The sequence below is a fragment of the Tachypleus tridentatus genome, unplaced genomic scaffold (assembly GCF_004210375.1).
Source record: "Tachypleus tridentatus isolate NWPU-2018 unplaced genomic scaffold, ASM421037v1 Hic_cluster_1, whole genome shotgun sequence".
NCBI lineage: Eukaryota > Metazoa > Arthropoda > Merostomata > Xiphosura > Limulidae > Tachypleus > Tachypleus tridentatus.
In genome coordinates this window covers 23773078-23795189 of record NW_027467777.1, presented here as the reverse complement: position 1 = coordinate 23795189, position 22112 = coordinate 23773078, and the positions used below count along the sequence as shown (strand labels likewise).

General features: G+C 33.1%; 1 protein-coding gene across 1 annotated transcript; it reads left to right on the top strand.

Moving 5' to 3' along the window:
• Positions 1 to 865: 865 nt before the first annotated feature.
• On the top strand, positions 866 to 20870 carry LOC143241816 (ankyrin repeat and SOCS box protein 13-like). Its single transcript, XM_076485085.1, is given in 7 exon segments — positions 866 to 1056; positions 3413 to 3603; positions 11153 to 11174; positions 11177 to 11302; positions 16563 to 16697; positions 16916 to 17041; positions 20622 to 20870. Coding segments are annotated over 7 exon segments (777 nt in total). The 5' UTR covers positions 866 to 1013; the 3' UTR covers positions 20756 to 20870.
• Positions 20871 to 22112: the final 1242 nt, after the last annotated feature.

Genomic DNA, 22112 nt, shown 5'->3' with positions numbered 1-22112 from the left:
TGTGAAATACGAAGCTCGTATTTATAATCTGTAACTTATTTTATGATTTTACGAATTACTTCTCTTTCGGACACAGTAATGAATTCTTACCAAAAGGAAAAAAATAGAAAATGAAAATTTTATTGCATAAATTTAAGCTATTATGAAAAGGTATAATTATAATGACATATATATATACACTGCTCGCCAAAATCTTAAGGTCAATGATTATTTGTTTGTTTTGGAATTTCGCACAAAGCTACTCGAGGGCTATCTGTACTAGCCGTCCCCAATTTAGCAGTGTAAGACTAGAGGGAAGGCAGCTAGTCATCACCACCCACAGCCAACTCTTGGGCTACTCTTTTACCAACGAATAGTGGGATTGACCGTAACATTATACACCCCCACGGCTGGGAGGGCGAGCATGTTTAGCGCGACGCGGGCGCGAACCCGCGACTCTCGGATTACGGGTCGCACGCCTTACGCGCTTGGCCATGCCAGGCCCAAGGCCAATGAACATAAAAAAACAATAACATCCATTTTGCGTTGTTAGACTCAACCACTTCTTTGAGTAAAGCTTCGAAAGATGAAAATAAGAAAAGGGAAAATAAAAATAAAAATTTTAGCTAGTATTTAGGCTAATTTCATAGTGTTCACATTTTTCCTATTAAATGCTAAAAAAGGTTTTATATGTATATATATATATACATATATATGCAAAAACAAGGTTTGATTTTTTAAAATTTATCAATGATCACTTATTGAAATGTATATTATCCTAAAGTTAACAAATCTGTCCCCATCATTTACTATTTCATTTATTTTATTTCCGTGAGTTGTTTTTATTATTGTTGTTTTTTTTTTCCATTTAATCCTATTGTTACTATACATCTTAAACTACTGAGGGCGCTAGTTAAAATGGTGTTTATATTAATTGGAAAATAGTATTTTAACGTATTTACATTGTTTAATGTAATAGAAAATGTTTTGCTACGTAGGTCTATGAAATTAAGTGTTGTTTTTTTTTTAATGAAATGTCAACAATTACAACGACTGAGTTTCTTACAGTTTATGAATGTGAGTGTTTCAGCTTGATTTACTAGCTGACATTACTATTATGTAATTTGGTGTAATGGAATCCTTGAACATAAGCTACATTTACAAATTCAACTCAGAAGTTACAATGATTACCACTAATAAGCTTATATGATTCAAATTTCTGTAAAGAATCAACTAATATAAGTTTAATTAACAGTTATTACAGTGAGAATAGTTTCATGTGGCAGTATTCCATTGAAACATCTCACCTGTAATTAGTTTAATAAATTATTTTACACTTTCCGAAATGATGAGAGGACATGCCATAATTTTTCTCATAGACTTGGAAGATTGATAGTCAACAAATTGTCGAGTGGTAAATCCACGTTTCGTTAGGCCTTAACTGTAAGTGACTGCCTGTGTGAACTGCTTCTTAGATAGCTGTTTATATTACTATTCTGTTGTATAATAAAATATCTCTTTCATCTGTTTGTTGCAAATTATTTATTTTCACCATTACATTTACAGCTGCTTTAAGCTTCACCTTATAATCTGTTCAAACGTTTCATGTATACATAATTTATTATGATACATTTAATTCTTCAAATTTTGAGAGGATCTGGATTATTCTGAGAGAGAAAAAACAGTGTCAATCAAATGTCAAGCATTTTATTAGATTGTTGAGGTAGATATTTCACAGTGTAAATGATAGAATAAGGTAGTAATTAATAAATGTGTTGAGTTATAATAATCATAGTGATAATCTAACAAGTATGATTGTAGTGTTATTAGAAGCATTTGTTGATTGAAGACATTAATGGAATGTCTGAGAGCAGTTCACAGTTGTGTAATTATGTTTTTCTAGTTTGAAACAGCTTTGTGTTGAAGTCCTAGCAGAAAAATTAAACTTTACTGTCTCTACTTAAGGATAAGGGCATTTGTAAAGTTTAGCATTTAAGCAGTTAACAACATTGTTAGTTTTATTCCAGTATTCATCATTAAATAGAGTTGTACATTTATTTAGTTTCTCAGCAACAATTATGACAAATTTCAAACTATTTAATTAAAACACTTCACATATAATTAATTCATTATTATTTATTAGAATAATTGCAATTTGTATACAAACAACAGAACAGAGTGCAGTAGGTTTAACATCATTTGTAATAATGAAGTTTTCTACTGTTTCTTCCTACAAAATAAATAAAACAAGATATTTATGTAATGAAATGAAGGTCAAAACATTTTTTGCTCCTCTGCATAAAAATTTTTCTCAACCCAAACATATGCATTTTACATATATCTTTCTCTACAAGTGGGTTTTCTCATCATCAGTGAAAATGTTTTCCCACTTTTCATTATTATTTCAAATATTTTTATCAATTGCACTTTAATCAGCCAACTGAGATGACATACCAATAACAAGCAATTTTGGAGTCAAAAGAATTTGCCAATAGTAATTTTTAAGAATTTTCTAACAGTATAGGTTGCAGACACAATAAATTTAAGTGAGTTTAAGAAAAAAAATTAATAACCATATGAAGGATTAAAGTTGGCTCTAAAATGTTTTTTTAAATTTATTTGATAGTTTTAGTTTAATTTAGAGGGTGAAACAGCTGAGATAGACCTATAGGTCCCTTGTTTTCCCAAAATATTATGTCATAATGTGTAATGAAGTAATGAACAGCAAAATGTTTTGTCTCAGTCACATGATGGTATAAATCAATTATATATCAGTATCCTATTTCTATGTATCACACTTTCAAACTGAATTCTTTTCAGATTAACAGATGAATCACAGACATCTTCAGAAATGCCACTTTTAATTTGCTAAAAATTATAACACAAGTTAAGTGATAGCAAGTTTGTAATTCCAACAAAGGCATTATTTGTTCATTATTATGAAATCTTGAAAGTTGTAGTACATCTTATTAGCTTTTGAAATATATTTTTTCAATATTTATCAACAAGTGAGTAATATATTCTGTAGTATTACTACTAGTGAAATACTACAGTAGCAATAATTGTTAAAAAAAGGCTAAGAAATAGGACACTAAGGCATGAGACATGTATATTATCATTGTATTAATTGTATTGATTGTCCTATAGCAGACTTTTATTTAGGGGCATAATAATACATCATTTTGTATGAAGCCTGTGATACATTAATAATTTCAGAGTTGAAGACACATGAATTAAATTGTACAGATTTATTATTTGTCAGTATTTTCCTAACTCTGCCTGTTTTATGTGTTAATAATTTTAATATCAATGGATGTGCTGTATTTAAATCAGTACATGGATTTTATTAACACTATTTTTATCATTTCATAGATAAATAACTTTTTATTTCTTTTCATTTTTATGGAATTAATCAATGTTGATTAATTTTCAGGGACTCAACGTTTCAGTAAGTATCCTTTGCACAGAGCAGCAGAATTTGGCAATCTTAAAGCCGTAAGGTCGCTTCTAGAGGCTGGACATTCACCAAATGAGTCAAATTATGACTGTCTGACACCCCTTCATGAAGCTTGTGTCAGAGGTCATGTGGAGTGTGCACGTGTTTTAATTGAATATGGAGCACAGGTAAGTTCTACTTATCTAAAGATATAACCTACTTATCCAAAGGTAAGTTATACATGTTCAGATTTGTTTATTTTATATATAGTATTTTTAAGCTAGGAAAGTTACATTAGGCTGTTATTTAATATTTCAACAGTTGTTTTCAGAATAAAGCTGTCATTTTCATTTTCAGTAAACCCTTAAGCTGTTGGTTCAATCAGTATGTACTGTATGTTTCTTTTCAAGTTTGGGCTCTTCTGTTTATCAGTTTGTGAATATTGTTTAATTAAGGGGTTTGATGAAGCTGTTAAGTGTTCTCTTCACTATTGATTGAATATTGTTTAATTAAGGGGTTTGATGAAGCTGTTAAGTGTTCTCTTCACTATTGATTGAATATTGTTTAATCAAGGGGTTTGATGAAGCTGTTAAGTGTTCTCTTCACTATTGATTGAATATTGTTTAATTAAGGGGTTTGATGTAGCTATTAAGTGTTCTCTTCACTATTGATTGAATATTGTTTAATTAAGGGGTTTGATGAAGCTATTAAGTGTTCTCTTCACTATTGATTGAATATTGTTTAATTAAGGGGTTTGATGAAGCTATTAAGTGTTCTCTTCACTATTGATTGAATATTGTTTAATTAAGGGGTTTGATGAAGCTATTAAGTGTTCTCTTCACTATTGATTGAATATTGTTTAATTAAGGGGTTTGATGAAGCTATTAAGTGTTCTCTTCACTATTGATTGAATATTGTTTAATTAAGGGTTTGATGATGCTATTAAGTGTTCTCTTCACTATTGATTGAATATTGTTTAATTAAGGGGTTTGATGAAGCTATTAAGTGTTCTCTTCACTATTGATTGAATATTGTTTAAGTAAGGGGTTTGATGAAGCTATTAAGTGTTCTCTTCACTATTGATTGAATATTGTTTAATTAAGGGGTTTGATGAAGCTATTAAGTGTTCTCTTCACTATTGATTGAATATTGTTTAATTAAGGGTTTGATGAAGCTATTAAGTGTTCTCTTCACTATTGATTGAATATTGTTTAATTAAGGGGTTTGATGAAGCTATTAAGTGTTCTCTTCACTATTGATTGAATATTGTTTAATTAAGGGGTTTGATGATGCTATTAAGTGTTCTCTTCACTATTGATTGAATATTGTTTAATTAAGGGGTTTGATGAAGCTATTAAGTGTTCTCTTCACTATTGATTGAATATTGTTTAATTAAGGGGTTTGATGAAACTATTAAGTGTTCTCTTCACTATTGATGTTTTAGAAAGAGACTGACTTCTTTTTCTGACAGATACTGTATATACTGATTTTTATAACTGACTCAACTTTGGTTAATGTCATTTCTAAATCATAAGTAGTATATTCTTTTCAAAATTTATCCATTATTCACTTATACATCATTTTACAAAAGTTACTAAACTTAAGAATTCAAAATAACTCATTGTTAATAACAACAAAATATTATCTAACTAAAATAATAAAAACATGCTTTGTTATGAATGTAGTAAATTAGCTTTGCATGTTTGATTGACAGTGGTGTTTGTGCCATTATTTTGCAGTACGAGTGTGAATATTTATTGGTTATTAAAGAATAGTTGAACTTTGGTCACTATATTTACACATGCAAGTTGAGGTGTGTTTTAAATCTAATTATTGGCTACAGTTTATATTTTTTTGAATTAAGGACAGTATTCCACCATTGATGTTGACAAATATGGTTTATAAAATTACATGTCTATACTGTCAGCAATGCTGTTAACTTGTACAAAGTTTAAAACCTCTACTAAATAAACCTGAACATAATTGAAAAGAAAGTGTTATGGCAGTCCATTCTAATCATTTCAAGGTTTTATTTAGAACCATTGATGTATAGTGTAATAAAGGTCACTTATTTACAAACTCAGGACAGAAATCAAATGAGTTACAATTAACTTTATAAACATTTTCAACTTTTCAAAATGCTATTTAAGTAACCTGAAGAAGGCAGACCAATATTGTGTGAAAACAGATAGCAGGTTGACCCCAAAATAAATCACTTTATTATGTTTACAAATCATTGTTTGACACCTTAGTACTATATTAGCATGACATGGTTCGACAATCAAGTAACACAGGAAGTGTTTTTGATAGGTGGTTCAGTTGTTTTTATCTTTGTGATGATATATATTTCTAGTCAGACGGATTGACTGTTTTAATTTATACCACAGGATGTGTTTCTAGTGAGACAGTTTGACCACTTTAATTTATACCACGGGATGTGTGTCTAGTGAGACAGATTGACTGTTTTAATTTATACCATGGGATGTGTTTCTAGTGAGACAGTTTGCCTGCTTTAATTTATACCATGGGATATGTTTCTAGTGAGACAGTTTGACTGCTTTAATTTATACCACAGGATGTGTTTTTAGTGAGACAGTTTGACTACTTTAATTTATACCACGGGATGTGTGTCTAGTGAGACAGTTTGACTGCTTTAATTCATACCACGGGATGTGTGTCTAGTGAGACAGTGTGACTGCTTTAATTTATACCACGGGATGTGTGTCTAGTGAGACAGTTTGAATGCTTTAATTCACACCACGGGATGTGTGTCTAGTGAGACAGTGTGACTGCTTTAATTTATACCATGGGATATGTTTCTAGTGAGACAGTTTGACTGCTTTAATTTATACCACAGGATGTGTTTTTAGTGAGACAGTTTGACTGCTTTAATTTATACCACGGGATGTGTTTCTAGTGAGACAGTGTGACTGCTTTAATTTATACCATGGGATGTGTGTCTATTGAGACAGTTTGACTGCTTTAATTTATACCATGGGATGTGTTTTTAGTGAGACAGTTTGACTGCTTTAATTTATACCACGGGATGTGTTTCTAGTGAGACAGTGTGACTGCTTTAATTTATACCACGGGATGTGTGTCTATTGAGACAGTTTGACTGCTTTAATTTATACCATGGGATGTGTTTTTAGTGAGACAGTTTGACTGCTTTAATTTATACCACGGGATGTGTTTCTAGTGAGACAGTGTGACTGCTTTAATTTATACCACGGGATGTGTGTCTATTGAGACAGTTTGACTGTTTTAATTTATACCATGGGATGTGTTTCTAGTGAGACAGTTTGCCTGCTTTAATTTATACCATGGGATATGTGTCTAGTGAGACAGTTTGAATGCTTTAATTCATACCACGGGATGTGTGTCTATTGAGACAGTTTGACTGTTTTAATTTATACCATGGGATGTGTTTCTAGTGAGACAGTTTGCCTGCTTTAATTTATACCATGGGATATGTGTCTAGTGAGACAGTGTGACTGCTTTAATTTATACCACGGGATGTGTGTCTAGTGAGACAGTTTGACTACTTTAATTTATACCATGGGATATGTGTCTAGTGAGACAGTGTGACTGCTTTAATTTATACCACGGGATGTGTGTCTAGTGAGACAGTTTGACTACTTTAATTTATACCACGGGATGTGTGTCTATTGAGACAGTTTGACTGCTTTAATTCATACCACGGGATGTGTGTCTCGTGAGACAGTGTGACTGCTTTAATTTATACCACGGGATGTGTGTCTAGTGAGACAGTTTGACTACTTTAATTTATACCACGGGATGTGTGTCTAGTGAGACAGTTTGACTACTTTAATTTATACCACGGGATGTGTGTCTAGTGAGACAGTTTGACTACTTTAATTTATACCACGGGATGTTTGTCTAGTGAGACAGTTTGACTGCTTTAATTTATACCATGGGATATGTGTCTAGTGAGACAGTTTGAATGCTTTAATTCATACCACGGGATGTGTGTCTATTGAGACAGTTTGACTGTTTTAATTTATACCATGGGATGTGTTTCTAGTGAGACAGTTTGCCTGCTTTAATTTATACCATGGGATATGTGTCTAGTGAGACAGTGTGACTGCTTTAATTTATACCACGGGATGTGTGTCTAGTGAGACAGTTTGACTACTTTAATTTATACCATGGGATATGTGTCTAGTGAGACAGTGTGACTGCTTTAATTTATACCACGGGATGTGTGTCTAGTGAGACAGTTTGACTACTTTAATTTATACCACGGGATGTGTGTCTATTGAGACAGTTTGACTGCTTTAATTCATACCACGGGATGTGTGTCTAGTGAGACAGTGTGACTGCTTTAATTTATACCACGGGATGTGTGTCTAGTGAGACAGTTTGACTACTTTAATTTATACCACGGGATGTGTGTCTAGTGAGACAGTTTGAATACTTTAATTTATACCACGGGATGTGTGTCTAGTGAGACAGTTTGACTACTTTAATTTATACCACGGGATGTTTGTCTAGTGAGACAGTTTGACTGCTTTAATTTATACCACGGGATGTTTGTCTAGTGAGACAGTTTGACTGCTTTAATTTATACCACGGGATGTGTTTCTAGTGAGACAGTTTGACTACTTTAATTTATACCACGGGATGTGTGTCTAGTGAGACAGTTTGACTACTTTAATTTATACCACGGGATGTGTGTCTAGTGAGACAGTTTGACTACTTTAATTTATACCACGGGATGTGTGTCTAGTGAGACAGTTTGACTACTTTAATTTATACCACGGGATGTGTTTCTAGTGAGACAGTTTGACTACTTTAATTTATACCACGGGATGTGTTTCTAGTGAGACAGTTTGACTACTTTAATTTATACCACGGGATGTGTTTCTAGTGAGACGGTGTGACTGCTTTAATTTATACCACGGGATGTGTTTCTAGTGAGACGGTGTGACTGCTTTAATTTATACCACGGGATGTGTTTCTAGTGAGACGGTGTGACTGCTTTAATTTATACCACGGGATGTGTTTCTAGTGAGACGGTGTGACTGCTTTAATTTATACCACGGGATGTGTTTCTAGTGAGACAGTGTGACTGCTTTAATTTATACCACGGGATGTGTGTCTAGTGAGACGGTGTGACTGCTTTAATTTATACCACGGGATGTGTGTCTAGTGAGACAGTGTGACTGCTTTAATTTATACCACGGGATGTGTGTCTAGTGAGACAGTGTGACTGCTTTAATTTATACCACGGGATGTGTTTCTAGTGAGACAGTTTGACTACTTTAATTTATACCACGGGATGTGTTTCTAGTGAGACAGTTTGACTACTTTAATTTATACCACGGGATGTTTGTCTAGTGAGACAGTTTGACTACTTTAATTTATACCACGGGATGTTTGTCTAGCGAGACAGTTTGACTGCTTTAATTTATACCACGGGATGTGTGAGTAGCGAGACAGTTTGACTACTTTAATTTACACCACGGGATGTGTGTCTAGTGAGACAGTGTGACTACTTTAATTTATACCACGGGATGTGTGTCTAGTGAGACAGTTTGACTACTTTAATTTATACCACGGGATGTGTGTCTAGTGAGACAGTTTGACTACTTTAATTTATACCACGGGATGTTTGTCTAGTGAGACAGTTTGACTGCTTTAATTTATACCACGGGATGTGTGTCTAGTGAGACAGTTTGACTACTTTAATTTATACCATGGGATATGTGTCTAGTGAGACAGTGTGACTGCTTTAATTTATACCACGGGATGTGTTTCTAGTGAGACAGTTTGACTACTTTAATTTATACCACGGGATGTTTGTCTAGTGAGACAGTTTGACTACTTTAATTTATACCACGGGATGTGTTTCTAGTGAGACAGTTTGACTACTTTAATTTATACCACGGGATGTTTGTCTAGTGAGACAGTTTGACTACTTTAATTTATACCACGGGATGTTTGTCTAGTGAGACAGTTTGACTGCTTTAATTTATACCACGGGATGTGTGAGTAGCGAGACAGTTTGACTGCTTTAATTTATACCACGGGATGTGTGAGTAGCGAGACAGTTTGACTACTTTAATTTATACCACGGGATGTGTGTCTAGTGAGACAGTTTGACTACTTTAATTTACAGCACGGGATGTGTGTCTAGTGAGACAGTGTGACTACTTTAATTTATACCACGGGATGTGTGTCTAGTGAGACAGTTTGACTACTTTAATTTATACCACGGGATGTGTGTCTAGTGAGACAGTTTGACTACTTTTATTTATACCACGGGATGTGTGTCTAGTGAGACAGTTTGACTACTTTAATTTACAGCACGGGATGTGTGTCTAGTGAGACAGTGTGACTACTTTAATTTATACCACGGGATGTGTGTCTAGTGAGACAGTTTGACTACTTTAATTTATACCACGGGATGTGTGTCTAGTGAGACAGTTTGACTACTTTAATTTATACCACGGGATGTTTGTCTAGTGAGACAGTTTGACTACTTTAATTTATACCACGGGATGTTTGTCTAGTGAGACAGTTTGACTACTTTAATTTATACCACGGGATGTGTTTCTAGTGAGACAGTTTGACTACTTTAATTTATACCACGGGATGTTTGTCTAGTGAGACAGTTTGACTGCTTTAATTTATACCACGGGATGTTTGTCTAGTGAGACAGTTTGACTGCTTTAATTTATACCACGGGATGTGTGAGTAGCGAGACAGTTTGACTACTTTAATTTATACCACGGGATGTGTTTCTAGTGAGACAGTTTGACTACTTTAAATTATACCACGGGATGTGTTTCTAGTGAGACAGTTTGACTACTTTAATTTATACCACGGGATGTGTTTCTAGTGAGACAGTTTGACTACTTTAATTTATACCACGGGATGTGTTTCTAGTGAGACAGTTTGACTACTTTAATTTATACCACGGGATGTGTTTCTAGTGAGACAGTTTGACTACTTTAATTTATACCACGGGATGTGTGTCTAGTGTGACTTCTTTAATTTATACCACGGGATGTGTGTCCAGAGAAACTGTTTTAATATGCATGAGATAATGGGTACTAATGAATCAATTTTCAGTGTTTTAATCTATATGACAGGATGTGTTTCTCGTGAAGTAATTTAATTGTTATAATATCTGTAACAGACATGCTTCTATTAATGAAGTTTGACACTTGTATAATTAATTACATTGATAACAGTGACACATACTTTAGGATTTAAAATTTTAAAGTTCTGTAGACTTTCAAAGTTGATAGCTGTAGATAAAAAGAAATATTGACTTTAGTTCTAGTATTTTATGAAATCAGGAACACAATCCCGTTAACAAAAGAGGTTTTAAAACTGACAAATTTGAGAGTTAGATTGATAAAACTGAGTATTGTCTACTCAGATGTATTTTATCAAATATTTGCTTTGTACCATATATGTACAAATCTTTGGTCAGTGCTGTGTATGCACTTTTTACCACAAACTTTCTGTCTGTATTACTCATATTTTCTCAATTATTATAAGAATCATCTAACTGGAACCATGTAAACATGTCAAGGGTACCAGTAATTTATACCAGTTTTATAATTCCTCACATAATACTGATAAAACTTCAGTATATAGTGTTAATAATAATCACTAAATTTTAATATCTCTAATCATATGAAGATATAAAAGTGAAATTTGGTTATTTTTTATTATAGTTAACTTATTTTCTATATCTGTTAGGTAAATGCATCTTGCATAGAGGGTATACGCCTCTCTGTGATGCATGTGCTGCCGGAAGTGCTGAAACTGTGTGTCTCTTGATGAAGCCGCGAGCAGTTGTTAATCCACCACTGGTCTTAACAACTCCACTCCATGAAGCAGCTCTTCGAGGTAAAAGATAAACAATTTTCTGTGAATTTTTATGTTGAGGTTCCTTTAGAAAGGTTATTGGAATATACAACTTTGTTTACTAAGAACATGCCAACATTAAAAGTTCGGAGACAGCTTGACCAGGTAATGAAGAACACTGTATTATAAATGTACTGTCGACAGCTTGACTAGATAATGAAGAACACTGTATTATAAATTTACTGTGGACAGCTTGATTAGATAATGACGAACACTGTATTATAAATTTACTGTGGAAAGCTTGACTAGATAATGAAGAACACTGTATTATAAATGTACTGTGGACAGCTTGACTAGATAATGAAGAACACTGTATTATAAATGTACTGTGGACAGCTTGACTAGATAATGAAGAACACTATATTATAAATGTACTTTGGACAGCTTGACTAGATAATGAAGAACACTATATTATAAATGTACTATGGACAGCTTGAATAGATAATGAAGAACACTGTATTATAAATGTACTGTCGACAGCTTGACTAGATAATGTAGAACACTGTATTATAAATGTACTGTGGACAGCTTGATTAGATAATGTAGAACACTGTATTATAAATGTACTGTGGACAGCTTGACTAGATAATGTAGAACACTGTATTATAAATGTACTATGGACAGCTTGATTAGATAATGAAGAACACTGTATCATAAATGTACTATGGACAGCTTGAATAGATAATGAAGAACACTGTATCATAAATGTACTATGGACAGCTTGACCAGATAATGAAGAACACTGTATTATAAATGTACTGTGGACAGCTTGACTAGATAATGAAGAACACTATATTATAAATGTACTATGGACAGCTTGACTAGATAATGAAGAACACTGTATCATAAATGTACTATGGACAGCTTCATTAGGTAATGAAGAACACTGTATTATAAATGTACTATGGACAGCTTGACTAGATAATGAAGAACACTATTATAAATGTACTATGGACAGCTTGACTAGATAATGAAGAACATTGTATATTAAATGTACTATGGACAGCTTGACCAGATAATGAAGAACACTGTATTATAAATGTACTGTGGACAGCTTGACTAGATAATGAAGAACACTATATTATAAATGTACTGTGGACAGCTTGACTAGATAATGAAGAACGCTGTATTATAAATGTACTGTGGACAGCTTGACTAGATAATGAAGAACATTGTATATTAAATGTACTATGGACAGCTTGACCAGATAATGAAGAACACTGTATTATAAATGTACTGTGGACAGCTTGACTAGATAATGAAGAACACTATATTATAAATGTACTGTGGACAGCTTGACTAGATAATGAAGAACACTGTATCATAAATTTACTGTGGACAGCTTGATTAGATAATGACGAACACTGTATTATAAATGTACTGTGGACAGCTTGACTAGATAATGAAGAACACTATATTATAAATGTACTATGGACAGCTTGACTAGATAATGAAGAACACTATATTATAAATGTACTATGGACAGCTTGACTAGATAATGAAGAACACTATATTATAAATGTACTATGGACAGCTTGACTAGATAATGAAGAACACTATATTATTAATGTACTATGGACAGCTTGACTAGATAATGAAGAACACTATATTATAAATGTACTATGGACAGCTTGACTAGATAATGAAGAACACTATATTATAAATGTACTATGGACAGCTTGACTAGATAATGAAGAACGCTATATTATAAATGTACTGTGGACAGCTTGAATAGATAATGAAGAACGCTATATTATAAATGTACTGTGGACAGCTTGAATAGATAATGAAGAACGCTATATTATAAATGTACTGTGGACAGCTTGAATAGATAATGAAGAACACTATATTATAAATGTACTGTGGACAGCTTGACTAGATAATGAAGAACACTATTATAAATGGACTATGGACAGCTTGACTAGATAATGAAGAACACTATTATAAATGTACTGTGGACAGCTTGACTAGGTAATGAAGAACACTGTGTTATAAATGTACTATGGACAGCTTGACCAGGTAATGAAGAAGACTGTATTATAAATGTACTATGGACAGCTTGACTAGATAATGAAGAACACTATATTATAAATGTACTACGGACAGCTTGACTAGATAATGAAGAACACTAAATATAAATGTTCTCTGGACAGCTTGACTAGATAATGAAGAACACTAAATATAAATGTTCTCTGGACAGCTTGACTAGATAATGAAGAACACTATATTATAAATGTACTACGGACAGCTTGACTAGATAATGAAGAACACTAAATATAAATGTTCTCTGGACAGCTTGACCAGGTAATGAAGAACACTGTATTATAAATGTACTATGGACAGCTTGACTAGATAATGAAGAACGCTATATTATAAATGTACTGTGGACAGCTTGTCTCGGTAATGAAGAACACTGTATTATAAATGTACTATGGACAGCTTGACTAGATAATGAAGAACGCTATATTATAAACGTACTATGGAGAGCTTGATTAGATAATAAGAAAACTGTATTTTAAGTGTACTATGATTGTGCCTGCACCTACTTAGAAAGATAGAAATACTCATCTCTTTTCACCACAAATAACTATTACCTTATGCCTATAACAAGAAGATATTTTTTGCATATCTCAAATTTTAAATGAAGCTTCAACCCTACACATTATTGATGTGAACTGTAATCATCATTAGATATTTTCTTTCCACCAATAGGAAGACAATAGATTTATCCATGAAGTAGCACAGGAACGAAGTTTCTATATATGTTATGTTATGTTCAAACACAATTTATTACAGAAAATGTGCAGACTTTTCACCAATTGTCCTGTCTCATCATAATAGTTGATACAGAAGTGTTACCAACTGTTTCTTACAAAGTTTGATACTCTAAGCTGAATTATATTACTGATAATGTTATATTTAAGTTAATACCTGTTTATAATAATGTTATAAAGAGAACACATTATAGTTGATATTTTCCTTCCTTTATTCAATCATTAAGTTGTAGGAGAAATACTTTATTAGAAATTCTAATGTTTACTGAAAGCTTTCCAAATTTCATGATGATACATGAATCTTTTTGTATTTGATGATACATCGATACAATCGTATCACAGCTTCACAATGCAATACTGATATAATTATATCACCACACATTTCTCTTTACACTGGTTTTTTTAAAGGTTTTATAACTGTAGGGTAATTTTTTTTGTAAAATTCTGGGTTATGAGAGACAGCAATTTAATATTTTAAATCTTTTTAGGTAAAACTTTGATTCAAGTTATCTTCGATGTAACTTTTCCTTTTAATCAAATGTATAATTTTGTGATATGTGTTCCAATGTATGGGTTTTATACTTTCACTAGGTGTAATAACCATCTGTTGGATAAATGAACTAAAAACTTTATAATTCATTTTTTTAAAACATACAATAAAAATACATACAGGTGACAATGTTTTTAATATGAATTGAGAGGGTTTATCCACAAACTTCCATATGCCTTCCTGTGTCAGGTTAATCAAGAAATCAGGATGTCTATAAAGATCAAACATACACATACTTTTATTTAGAACATGTGTTCTCCAATATCTTCTTTTTAGGCTAATTTCCTAAGCCTTATCTACCTTAAACATACTAGGTAAACTTTTATACAAAGAGAAGAATCTTTCTAGATTACACTGTTTCTAACAGGTCCAGAGGTGTTTACACCCACCATCACTTCCAGTTTATTTGCATCAACAATGAGCCTTTATTCCAGTGTTAGTTCTCATGGGTATCGGTGCACACGAGGATGTGACCCTCCTATTGGTGGAGGGCTGTAGTATATTTATGATTGATGCAGTAAATATTAATGCAGTTTTTAAGAAGAGATTTATATGAGGCTTGTGGGAAGCACAAAATATTCACAACACTTGCAGAAGGTTCATGTGAGTAGTTATATGAAATACATTATAAGTAATGTTAATGCTAGTATTTGTGCTCATTTTTAGTTATTTCATTTTGTGGAACTGATGAGAAGTTAAGGGTAATAACTGACTCTTGGTAACTCTCTTATCAACTTATTTCCTACAAGAATTGCTCATCTGGTATGTTTTAGTTTTTACTTATTTTGAACTTACCCAAACTAGTATACCACAGACAGAATAAACAAAACATAGTAAAGCATTCAACAAGTAATCAGAAAGTAAAAGAAATCATGTTTTCTAAACCAGAAGTATAAATTGATAAACTGACTCGAACATGACCCTGGTCTAACTTGAGACATCTGAAGTGTTGACTCACCCTAAAGGCACATTACTGAACCATGGCATGGCCAGGTAGTTAGGGGCCTTAACTTTGAGAGTCATTGATTCAAAGCCCCCATTGCACCAAACATTCTGGACTTTTCAGCTGTAGGGATGTTGCAAAGTGATAGTCAATCCCACTATTTATTGGTAAATGAGTAGCCTGAGATTTGACAGTGGGAGATGATGACTGGCTACTTCCCATCTAGTCTTTCACTGCTAAATTAGACATGAAAAATACATATAACCCTTGTTAGCTGTCTACAGAATTCAAACAAATAATTAAAAACAGAGAAGTGGTAGGCTGAACCTGGACGTTGAGAGAAGTGGTATGCTGAAACTGGACATTGTTGTGTTTGTGCCAGTGATATGTTGCTTTTTCTGTCATTAACATTCATTGTTTACAAAATAATCATACTAGGCTGACAGTCATGGTCTAATAAAGTAGAAGAAAATCCAGGACCAACAAAGATTAAGGTGAACCATTGGCTAGATAATGAAAATAGAGGAAGACCTTGATGGCTTACAGAACACAAATCTGTATATTATGTTTAGGACTGGCAGCACCTCCTATACAAATATTCAGTGTGATTTCTGTTAGCATGTTTTTGTTTCAAAGACATTTTCATATTAACAAACAATATCGATTAGCAAGACTAGTGATGTTAATAAGTTTCAGTTTTGAAACAGAACAATGGGACTTTCAACAGAGTTGCATGTGACATATGCGTGCAGTTTATCTCACGGTCACTTTGTGGTAGCATGTTTCATTGCAGTTGTATCATCTTATTTTCAGGTGTATGTTTTGGTTTTATACACTTTAATGTTTGAGTACACAATGAGTTACACATTACATGTATTCTTATGGGAAATTAATTTTTGTAATTGACAATATACGGTTGGTTTTGGTGTCTAACTATGCAAGTTGTAATAAACCAGACAAACCTGTTTCTTTCAGGTGATGTGGAATGTGTACAGCTTCTTATAAAAGCCGGTGCTCGTTTAGATGCTATGGACTGTCACTTCGGGACTCCGTTACATGCTGCCACATTCATGCAGAATACTCTCTGTGTAAAGGCACTACTACTTGCAGGTAAACTTAGTTTATAACATGGCAACTGAGCCTTGTAGCACCAGTACAGTAACAGCTGAACCTTACAGCATCAATATAGAGTTGTACCATATGCTTAGTAACAACTTATCTGTGTTGCATATAAAGGTTCAGTAACAGTTAAACCTTGTATATCAATATAATGTTTTATATATACATATGTGGCACAGGCGCTTATGTTTTATATGTATGTGACACAGGTGCCAATGTAAATGCTACCAAGATTCACCAGACTCCATTACACTTAGCTGCTGTAAATGACTTCAGTGATGCTGGCAAGCTCTTGTTACAGTTTGGAGCTAATCCATTTGCTACTGACAATCAAGGTCGGACACCTCGAGTTACTGCCTAACTCAATGGGCGCGTTTATGAACAACTTAAAGCATGGGAAAGTGTGTAATAAGTTTGTTACTAATACCGTCTAAATATTATACTGTTATACTATATTTGGTTAAATATTATATCATGCTCTGTTTTGTGGTAATGATAAATTTGTAAAATGATTTCTCATAATGTAAAAGTTATTTTAAAATGTTTTAAATATGAAACTACTTTTTGACAAACTCAATTTGAAATAAAGAAGTAACAATACATAGAGAAGAGAAAGAACAGGAATGTTCTTAGTGTAAGATGTAAAATACATGTATTTTGTGATTATTTATTTGATTAAATTCTAGCTGAAATTTATATATTCTGTTTACTTGTTTCAATGAGTTCCTGGGAGCATTCTGTGTCTTCTACAAGCAGTTAGTTAATCAAGAAGAAGGTGATTAGAAGTTTGTTTCTGTGTCTTCTAATCACTACTTGGTTGACTGCCTCAGAAGTTTGTGTCTTCTAATCACTACTTGGTTGACTGTTTGCAGAAGTTTGTTTCTGTGTCTTCTAATCACTACTTGGTTGACTGCCTCAGAAGTTTGTGTCTTCTAATCACTACTTGGTTGACTGTTTGCAGAAGTTTGTGCCTGTGTCTTCTAATCACTACTTGGTTGACTGTTTGCAGAAGTTTGTTTCTGTGTCTTCTAATCACTACTTGGTTGACTGTTTGCAGAAGTTTGTTTCTGTGTCTTCTAATCACTACTTGGTTGACTGCCTCAGAAGTTTGTTTCTGTGTCTTCTAATCACTACTTGGTTGACTGTTTTCAGAAGTTTGTTTCTGTGTCTTCTAATCACTACTTGGTTGACTGTTTGCAGAAGTTTGTTTCTGTGTCTTCTAATCACTACTTGATTGACTGTTTGCAGAAGTTTCTTTCTGTGTCTTCTAATCACTACTTGGTTGACTGCCTCAGAAGTTTGTTTCTGTGTCTTCTAATCACTACTTGGTTGACTGTTTGCAGAAGTTTCTTTCTGTGTCTTCTAATCACTACTTGGTTGACTGCCTCAGAAGTTTGTTTCTGTGTCTTCTAATCACTACTTGATTGACTGTTTTCAGAAGTTTGTTTCTGTTTCTTCTAATCACTACTTGATTGACTGTTTTCAGAAGTTTGTTTCTGTGTCTTCTAATCACTACTTGATTGACTGTTTTCAGAAGTTTGTTTCTGTGTCTTCTAATCACTACTTGATTGACTGTTTTCAGAAGTTTGTTTCTGTGTCTTCTAATCACTACTTGATTGACTGTTTTCAGAAGTTTGTTTCTGTGTCTTCTAATCACTACTTGGTTGACTGTTTTCAGAAGTTTCTTTCTGTGTCTTCTAATCACTACTTGATTGACTGTTTGCAGAAGTTTGTTTCTGTGTCTTCTAATCACTACTTGATTGACTGTTTGCAGAAGTTTGTTTCTGTGTCTTCTAATCACTACTTGGTTGACTGTTTGCAGAAGTTTGTTTCTGTGTCTTCTAATCACTACTTGATTGACTGTTTTCAGAAGTTTGTTTCTGTGTCTTCTAATCACTACTTGATTGACTGCCTCAGAAGTTTATTTCTGTGTCTTCTAATCACTACTTGGTTGACTGTTTGCAGAAGTTTGTTTCTGTGTCTTCTAATCACTACTTGATTGACTGTTTTCAGAAGTTTGTTTCTGTGTCTTCTAATCACTACTTGATTGACTGCCTCAGAAGTTTATTTCTGTGTTTTAATCACTACTTGATTGACTGTTTCAGAAGTTTGTTTCTGTGTCTTCTAATCACTACTTGATTGACTGTTTTCAGAAGTTTGTTTCTGTGTTTTAATCACTACTTGATTGACTGTTTTCAGAAGTTTGTTTCTGTGTCTTCTAATCACTACTTGATTGACTGTTTGCAGAAGTTTATTTCTGTGTCTTTAATCACTACTTGGTTGACTGTTTCAGAAGTTTGTTTCTGTGTCTTCTAATCACTACTTGGTTGACTGTTTGCAGAAGTTTCTTTCTGTGTCTTCTAATCACTACTTGATTGACTGTTTGCAGAAGTTTGTTTCTGTGTCTTCTAATCACTACTTAGTTGACTGTTTTCAGAAGTTTGTTTCTGTGTCTTCTAATCACTACTTGGTTGACTGTTTTCAGAAGTTTGTTTCTGTGTCTTCTAATCACTACTTGATTGACAGCCTCAGAAGTTTATTTCTGTGTTTTAATCACTACTTGGTTGACTGCCTCAGAAGTTTGTTTCTGTGTCTTCTAATCACTACTTGATTGACTGTTTTCAGAAGTTTATTTCTGTGTTTTAATCACTAATTGGTTGACTGTTTTCAGAAGTTTGTTTCTGTGTCTTCTAATCACTACTTGATTGACTGTTTGCAGAAGTTTGTTTCTGTGTCTTCTAATCACTACTTGATTGACTGTTTGCAGAAGTTTGTTTCTGTGTCTTCTAATCACTACTTGGTTGACTGTTTGCAGAAGTTTGTTTCTGTGTCTTCTAATCACTACTTGATTGACTGTTTTCAGAAGTTTATTTCTGTGTTTTAATCACTAATTGGTTGACTGTTTTCAGAAGTTTGTTTCTGTGTCTTCTAATCACTACTTGATTGACTGTTTGCAGAAGTTTCTTTCTGTGTCTTCTAATCACTACTTGGTTGACTGTTTCAGAAGTTTGTTTCTGTGTCTTCTAATCACTACTTGATTGACTGTTTGCAGAAGTTTGTTTCTGTGTCTTCTAATCACTACTTGGTTGACTGTTTGCAGAAGTTTGTTTCTGTGTCTTCTAATCACTACTTGGTTGACTGCCTCAGAAGTTTATTTCTGTGTTTTAATCACTACTTGGTTGACTGTTTTCAGAAGTTTGTTTCTGTGTCTTCTAATCACTACTTGGTTGACTGTTTGCAGAAGTTTCTTTCTGTGTCTTCTAATCACTACTTGATTGACTGTTTGCAGAAGTTTGTTTCTGTGTCTTCTAATCACTACTTGGTTGACTGTTTGCAGAAGTTTCTTTCTGTGTCTTCTAATCACTACTTGATTGACTGTTTTCAGAAGTTTGTTTCTGTGTCTTCTAATCACTACTTGGTTCACTGTTTGCAGAAGTTTATTTCTGTGTCTTCTAATCACTACTTGGTTGACTGCCTCAGAAGTTTGTTTCTGTGTCTTCTAATCACTACTTGATTGACTGTTTTCAGAAGTTTGTTTCTGTTTCTTCTAATCACTACTTGATTGACTGTTTTCAGAAGTTTGTTTCTGTGTCTTCTAATCACTACTTGATTGACTGTTTTCAGAAGTTTGTTTCTGTGTCTTCTAATCACTTGTGTGGTTCACTGTTTTCAGAAGTTTGTTTCTGTGTCTTCTAATCACTTGTGTGGTTCACTGTTTGCAGAAGTTTATTTCTGTGTCTTCTAATCACTTGTGTGGTTCACTGTTTGCAGAAGTTTATTTCTGTCTTCTGATCAGTACTTGGTTGACTGGTTGTAAAAACTTTGTTTTCGAATAAGTATTTGGATAATGTTTTCTCATTGGTAATGTACTTCAGTTGGATTCAGTTAACAAATCTCATAATTAATGTTTTACAGACAGCACACGTTCTTTACAAGACCTATGTCGTTACAGGATCAGATCAAGAATTGGTTCTTCACGATTACATCAAACGAAACTTTTAGGTCTTCCAACTTCAATTCTTGCATTCTTAGAACATACTTATGATTAACTTTAATTTTCAATTAGTGTGTTGTTTTAGAAAATGAATTTTTTTCTGTATCTTATATGAAATTCTATTTATGTAAGTTAATGACATAAGAAATAAAATCTTATAGCCTTGTTAACATTTGCTTTCTAGTTTAATGGCACAATATAATTTTCTTCTGTCAGTTTTGTTGATAACAATGATTGTTTCCAAACAATAGTACTTCTTCAGAAAACATACACCTCATATATTTATTCTATACTATACGTGTATATGTAACACACAAGTTAAACACCATACAGTTCTATACTAAGTGTAACAAGTTACACAGCATAGTTATTCTATACTAAACATGTAATGTACAAGTTAAACACCACATAGTTAAAGACCGTATACTTATTCTATATTACATGTAACAAGTTAAAGACCACATAGTTATTCTATACTAAACACAAACAAAATAAACACCATATAGATTTCTATATTATACATGTAACATACAAGTTAAACACCATACAGTTGTTTTATAATTTTACTTAACATATTATAAATTATTATGTACTTTAGAGTTATTTCTGTGGTATACAGTAAAATTGTTCTCAGTACAAGAGCTAAGCTGATGTCATGTTTTTGTAAATGACTACACTACTACTACTAGCAAACTTTAGCTAAGCGAGGTTCTATTCATTGAAAAAAATATAAATATTGTAATCACCAACAGTTTTAAACTCCAGATTAGTTATCAACTTTTGATAGAAGAAAGTTATATAGATCATTACTCTGAGTTAATCTTCTAACGAATAGAACAAAATTTAATGAGCAGAGTGCTTTGAATCTTCAGTTAGGTACCAAGCTATTAGCAATATTTTTAGCCCATAAACCTAACAATATCACACTAGATCTGACCAGCTTAAGATATTAATGTCTTAGCAATGCAAAATACTTATAATAAAAATAATTTACCCAACAATCTTAATGAAAGTAACGTTAAAGACATTTAAAACATGTAACTGTTTCATACATTGCCACTGGTTCTCCATCCATCTAAAAGAATCATACCAGTGTCTGTAACTTTACACAATTCTCTCTAACACCGGCTAGTGACCAACTAAACCCTATAACAGAGGCCACGCGCTCGTGACATAAACTGCTGGCCAAAATCTTAAGGCCAACGAACATAAAGAAAAAATATGCATTTTGCATTGTTAGACTCAACCACTTATTTGAGTAGAGTTTTGAAAGATGAAAATAAGAAAAGGAACAATAAAAATAAAACTTTTTTAGCATTTAACAGGGAATATTTGAACACTATGAAATTAGCCTAAATACTAGCTGGTAAAAAGTTTAAGACCGTACTGAAATGAAGCGTTAATCGGTAAAC